The sequence below is a fragment of the Vipera berus genome (assembly GCF_964194415.1).
Source record: "Vipera berus genome assembly, chromosome: 2".
Lineage (NCBI taxonomy): Eukaryota > Metazoa > Chordata > Lepidosauria > Squamata > Viperidae > Vipera > Vipera berus.
In genome coordinates this window covers 150,281,938-150,288,879 of record NC_138203.1, presented here as the reverse complement: position 1 = coordinate 150,288,879, position 6,942 = coordinate 150,281,938, and the positions used below count along the sequence as shown (strand labels likewise).

General features: G+C 39.4%; 1 protein-coding gene across 2 annotated transcripts in view; it reads left to right on the top strand.

Annotated features, from left to right (window-relative positions):
- Positions 1 to 532: 532 nt before the first annotated feature.
- The window catches only part of DIP2B (disco interacting protein 2 homolog B), a 182,497-nt gene continuing 176,087 nt past the window's right edge, over positions 533 to 6,942 (top strand). For both annotated transcript variants that reach the window (XM_081318790.1, XM_081318789.1), the window contains exon 1: positions 533 to 785. In XM_081318790.1, coding sequence (XP_081174916.1) covers positions 683 to 785 — 103 coding nt within the window. In that variant the 5' untranslated portion in view covers positions 533 to 682. The remainder of the gene's footprint in view (positions 786 to 6,942) is intronic.

Genomic DNA, 6,942 nt, shown 5'->3' with positions numbered 1-6,942 from the left:
AATAAACCATCGCTTGCTGCAGTGTTATGCAGTCCGCCGTTCTCTTTTTGGCTGCGTTTGCATGAAGCACTGCAACCGTTAGCTAAGCTGATCACTTTTCTAGCCGACCGTTTTCCCGCTAACGCAGAAATGGGAGTAAATCACGAAATCCATCCTGGAGAAGCGTCACGGGGTCGTGGAAGGTCCTTGCGCGGAGTTTGGAAGCCTCGAGTGAAACGCAATTGTGCCTGGAGGGAACCGGGAGCGGCTCCACACGCCGCCGCCTCGCCTGGCTTCGTAAGGCCGGCGGCAGTTCGAAGGGGCAGGCAGCTGGTGGGAGAAAGCCGGTAGAGGACGCCCACGACACAGGCCCAGCCTTTCCCAGCGCTGGGCCTGCTCTGCCCGGGGCGGCGCTTCCCCCGTCCTCTCGTTGGGCGGGGGAGGAAGGCTGGCGCTTGGGCTGGGCCTGCCCGCCTCTCTCATGTGACTTAGCCGGGCTCCTTCAACGCGGCTGAGAGGAGAAGGAGGAGGGTGGCGGCGGCGGCGCGGCGGCGGCGGCGAGACTCAAGGAGAGTCGGATTATGGCCACGGCAGCGGGTCCCGTTGCCGCCTCTGTTTGGCACGGCAAGACCCGGAGCTGCCGGCGCTGAGAAGGGGAAGGAGAAGTCGCCGTCGCCGAAGTCGGGCACTTTCGCTTGCCATCATGGCTGAGCCGCCGGGCGGTAACGGCGCCGTTTCTCCTCCGGTTGGTTTGCCTCGAGAGGTCCGTGAGCAGCTTGCGGAGCTGGAACTGGAGCTCTCGGAAGGTGAGCCCCCCTTCTCTCTTCTCTTCTAGGGCGGAAACCAGATTATTGGCAGCCTTCCATTTCTCCGACTGTGGAGAAGAGGGAACGTATTTTCTCTCCTGGGCTTCCCGGTTGAATTGATTTTCTTTGCTGGGGTGGTGGTGGAGACAAATGGGAGAAATAAGAAGAAAAGACCCGTGCCTCTGGGCCCCTAACGTGCGCTCTGTAGTCTGTTCCCTGATGGTGGCGTTTACATTTTCCTTTAGGGTTAAGCGTGGATCTTGCTATGAGTGTCTGCATGAAAGCTGGATAAAACAGATTAGGTCATTTTGTGTTTTTTTTTTAAAAAATTTATTTTAAGGTCGACTAAAATAAATACAGCCGCCTGTGCATACGCACACTTCTGCACACACCCACACAAATGTTTTTCAGTTTATTTTTTTCCTTTTCTTCCACAGAGACGTAATTTCCTCTTTTTCTTTCTTTCTGTGACTGCATAGATGAGATTTCCTTTTTTTTCTGTACATTTCCCGTTTCCCTCAGCCTGTGACTTAATTGTGACTTTCGACCTGCATTGCAACATAACTCCCACAATCTACAATCGGGGGTAGAATGTTACTAAAATACTTTGCTCTTGCTGTAAATGGGTTTTGGGGAGCAGTATGGTGAAATTTAGATTCATACACATCCCTATGAATTTTTATGTAGGATGCATTGGAGGCCATGGTTAAACCACAGTTGACTTCTGTCTTCACTAACTCTCATGGATCTGATGTTTTTGATATTCCTGTGGCACAATAAGATGGATTCAAGGTGCATATATGCTCCTTATTTTTGCATGAAAACTTGTATTAAAATAGAGGTCATAGTTATCAGTATAATGTTCACTACAATACCATTGCTGTAGTATATAAAAAGGCCAAGAAACAGATCTGAACCAGAGGTTCCAGTGAATCCCCAAGGTTTTACTTGGAATCCTTCTGAAGCAATTATCAGAACACTAGTCTCATTCTGTGTGGACAAATGTGCCATTGCAATCATGGATCTGTCCATTTTTGTCACTGTGTTGTAAAAATAGATCCAGTGCAGTGATCATCATAAGAGCATCACCATTTTATATGGAACACACCTGAAATCACCAAATCATAGATCTTTTTTTTTCTGCACAGACATCATTATCATAAATCTGCTAATTTGGGGTGTTTAGTATCTCTCTGTAGAAATGGCTTCAGTCCAGTTTTGAGGTTTAGTTTTAGAATTACAGTACCAATAAAATGTATTTTTTTCCACCATATGGTCAGATGTCCCTCAAGAGTTAGGGTTTTTCCCCCCTATTTGTTAATAGTTTATAATTGCCAGGCAAAGTCTTCTTTGAAGGTATTACTTAACTAATTAAGCTTTCTTCTGAATCCATCCTTTAAAGAAGACTCTTGACCTATCACTACTACATCATAATTTAGAGAAATGCTTAGCCAGAATATGATGGTTGAGGATGTAACAGTCACTGAGAGAACCAGGTCACATTCTTTCCATTCCTCCCATTCATTCCACTTGTATACATCTGACCACACCAGTGATGCATATAATCTGCAGGTTCAACATAAAAACTATAAGAATCCACATTTTTGCATAATAAGTGCAAATATCATTTTGTGCAGAAGGATGGAAACTGTGATTTCTAAGTGGTACTCTGTAGGTTCCATGTAAAAAAAAAAGTGAGGATCCATTTTAATCCTGCCTGGATCCAGGTGTTACTTTCTTCCATTTGGGTAGTGAGATGGACCTTTTTAAAAAATGTTTTGGTTAGTGGGAAGCTCTGCTGTTGAATGAGAACTACAAATATGCTTTATGCAATTAAGAGCTTTTAGCGTGATAGGTCTTTTGTTTGCCTGGATAATTGCTGCAGTTTCTCTTTTATTTTCCCTGCATATATTAATTTAGAAAAATGTTATACGTATCTTACCACTTGGTGCAGTGATATTACAACTTGTGTTAGAATATATAGGGAATTCCCTTACTACATCAGCAATGTTGCCTGTCAATGGGTGGACTTGATAATCAGAATTTGGTAGATAACAGAAAAATGTGAATAGTATAACCAATGTTACCATTTTAAAGATAGTCCAAAAACTGCTTTTAAAATGATTTTTATTGTTCAAATATACAAAATAGTTTGTTTAAAGGTAATCAGAAAGCCTTTCGTACACATTCTGAAGTATGAGAGTGATATGATGGATCATTTGTTCTTGATATGATATACCAGACCTTTTTTACCACATTTTATGGAGTGCAGGTCACACTCACACTTTTGACTGTCCTTAGCCAACCTGGGTGTTGATATTGCCAGCAGGGGGTAGGGCATCAGCGCCAGGGCCCAGTGGTGTTGGAGGGCGTGGTGCACCGTGGCCCTCCCCAACAGTCCCAGTTTTTCATATTGCTCCTTGGGAAAATTAATTGCCCACTCCTGCCATATACATGTTCAAATGTATGTATGCTTAAATGCACATGTAAGCAAAGGACTCCAAAACTACAATCTGAAATTAGGAAAGTTGGTGAGGCTAAACAGGAGTTTGTTTTTGTGAAAAATGACTAGGAATTCTATATTCTTCTGGGATTCAAAAGCATTAAAAATTTGGAGTAAGCATTTTTAATTTTAAGTATATATGTTAGTTGCATCCAGGTCAAGGGTCTCAAAATAGAACTCACTTGACTAAAGCTTACCCATGACTAGTAGAAATGATTTGTCTTGCATATACTGCTGATTTGCAGAACAGTATCTTTTTGAAAGGAAAATGAGTTTTAAAAGGGGTCTATATGGTAGAGGAGTTTTGAAAACAATGAAGACTTTTGAGCTTTCTATGTGGTCTGCAGTCTGTTCAATGCATATGTAAGCACTTTACAGAAGTTCCTGTTTATGCTAAAAACAAAACCTGAAATTGTATTTGAGACATAAATGGCACATTTCCTCTTTTTCTTCCCCCCCCCTCTTTAGTTGTTTTCTTAACTCTCCTTGTTGTTTTCTGCTCACTGGCTATTGAACGATTGATTGTCTTCTGTCCTCATAAAATTACAATCAGTGAATTTTGTGAAACCAAAGCAGTTGAGGTTAAAAAAGAATTAATAAAGCATACAGAATTCATACAGCATTTCCTTTTGGGACACAGGTATGAATCATTTTTCAAAACTCAAATAGTCTCATTTCTGCAAAGCTGTAATTTTCTGAGGAGAATACAAAGTTAATTATTTCAGAAGGGGACATTTTATGAATTATCTTACCCTGATAATATATTTGTCATGACAGGCTGGATTCTAAGCAGTTACTTAATTAGTTCAAGGGCTTGAACAAATGGATTTTCTTCCCGCTTGGCTTTGTGGAGAGGGACTCCCCTCCCAGTATCTATCATAACTCTTTTTATAATAGCTCTTTTTGTTCTTTTTTGTCATCTAGTTTGTATTAACATTAGATCTGCCATTCTTTTTTTTTCTTCTGTTCAATCATATCTGATTCTCAGAGACTGCCTGGACAAGTCCCTGCAGTTTTCTGGGCAAGGTTTTGCAGAAGTGGTTTGTCATTGCCTCCTTCCTAGGGCTGAGAGAAAGGGACTGGCCCAAAGTCATCCAGCTGGCTTTGTATGTAAGGCAGGACTAGAACTCATGGTCTCCTAGTTTATAACCTGATGCAAATACAGGTACTCCTCAACTTACAACAGTTCATTTAGTGACCGTTCAAAGTTACAACAGCTCTGAAAAAAAGTGACTTATGACCATTTTTCACACTTGCAGCATCCCTATGGTCACATGATCAAAATTTAGAAGCTTGGCAAGTGGTTCGTACTTAATGACGGTTGCAGTTTCCTGGGGTCATGTCATCAACTTTTGTGACCTTCTGACAAGCAAAGTGAATGGAGCATCCAGATTCACTTAACAACCATGTCACTAATGTTAACAAATGCAAGGATTCATTTTAACAAGTGTGGCAAGTAAAGTTGTAAATGGGACAAACTCACTTAACAAATATTTAACTTAGCATCATAAATTTTGGTCTCAGTTGTGGTTGTAACTTGAGGACTACCTGTACCACAAACCAAAGATATAATTGGCCAATTGAATTAATTTTTGGATCTTGAGCAAAGAAACGCAAAGAGATGATGGTTTTAAGTGTCCTATATTATATGGTGATTTTATATCTTTTATTTTTATACTATAAAATGTATACAGTACAAAATTAGTAATTGAGCAAATGTGTTGCTTGTATAATCCATTATATTTTAGTAATTCTAGGCTATAGAGAAATCATTGAAACTAAAGGACTGTTGACATTCAAATAATAGTATGCAAGAATACAGCGAAAAAATATAATTCTGTACAAATCTTTAAGAGATGTTGCTGAATTTCTGTACAATGGTCTTTAAGGTGAATAGCATTCTATACATTATTGCTGCTGCTGCTGAAACATCAAGTCTTGTTCATGGTTTTCTTCACAATATTTTGGGAGGAAGCAATGATGTTATGCTACATAGGAACATTATCTTTGAAAAAGTTCATGAAAATCTCTGTATAACTTTAGAGAAGGAATGTTGCTTATTTAATAGCAAATTTATACAGTTTTCTTGAGTTAGCCACCTATATACCAAGATAGCTGTTGCCTTGTCCGTCATATTTTCTGCTCATCCTATTTTTGTTTTTTAATTCATTTTTCAGTTTTTACATGTTTTTCCAATCATCAGCTTTCAGAGCTCTTCTTCTTGTTATCTTGTCGCTCTTGTTTTGTTGCTGTTTTCTTGTTCTTTTGATATATAGCTCTGCAATATGTAAATATAAATTTTCAGTATCAGATTTGATTGACCCAGTTTCATTTATGGGAATCTCACATAAGCAGTTAATTTAAATCATATTAACATTCGGAGAATCATGGAAAATATCCCTTTTTATATCATTTTCAATAAACCCTACACTGGGAATACACCGGCATGTTTGGCTGCTTAAAAAAATGGTTTTCTTAATTTTATAATGCACCTTATACAATTTAATCTTTTAAAGTATACTGTGGTACGCTTATTCTGCATTGTTTGCATAGCATCTGATCTTGATACGGTATCCTTGAAGCCACAATTCAAAGCACTGCAGTACTTTTTCAGCATAGCCCAGTGAGGATGCTAATTTAATATGGAAACATGTTTGCATAGGGATGTTTGTATCGATAGCATGCTACTTGCCCTGCATATAGGTACTTCTTTGCTGCATTGTGATTATTGTTGAGTGAAAATTATATATACAGAGAATGTAAATTATTGTAAGCCAGTAATATTTCCTCCCTGGGGAGTTCTCATTCTTAAGAGAGTAAAGATTTTTACAGAATAATTTCAGCACCTTTGATCCAACTAAATTTTCCAGAAAGCTAAAAACATCAGATTTGAGGTAAGCATTTCTGTTAGGAGGGACCTTTGTCTACATTGATTAGTTGTTTACTATTAGTGATGCCTTTTGGGGATGGTTTTATGCCAAGGATGTGGTACTTTTCACTGGGAATAAATATAAGCAGAAGCTCTATAAAACTATACAGGCTTGAAGGGGAATCCATCAACCACTTGCATCAGGCTACAAAACAGGGTGCCAATCCAAAGCCTGGAATGTGATACAGTTTATATTTGGCATCCTGTTCAGCTATGTTTGTGTGTGGTGGTAGATTGTTTGTTACATCCTAATTCAGTAAACCAGTGCATAGATTCTCTAAGCCACCTATCCTTGCTTCTTTCCAATCTACTGCTGTAAATTAAAGCAGTTCAGAAATCTGGAAGCACTGGTAGTGATTTCTGGCTGCCAGTAGATACATGAATTTTGGTTTCCTCTAGTCATACATTTTGTGATAAACGAGATACAAATATTGGATTTTACGCTGATTTCTTCTGTTTTACAAACATCTTGCTTTAAGAATTGGCTTATTTTCATTGGGTATTGTTTACTACACATGTTTTCAGTGAGGGCCTTGTAATAGAAGCCATGTATTTCCATTTTGTTTCTGCTGGTGGATATATCAGTACAGGTGTCTACAAAAGAGTACTACGTATATGGGCACGAAGTGAAGGTAATCTGTACCGCGATATTGGTATACAAGTCAAAAGTTATGGGTCTCAGGAAGTCATCATATGCTACAATGATTTGTCAAGAACCCAGTTTC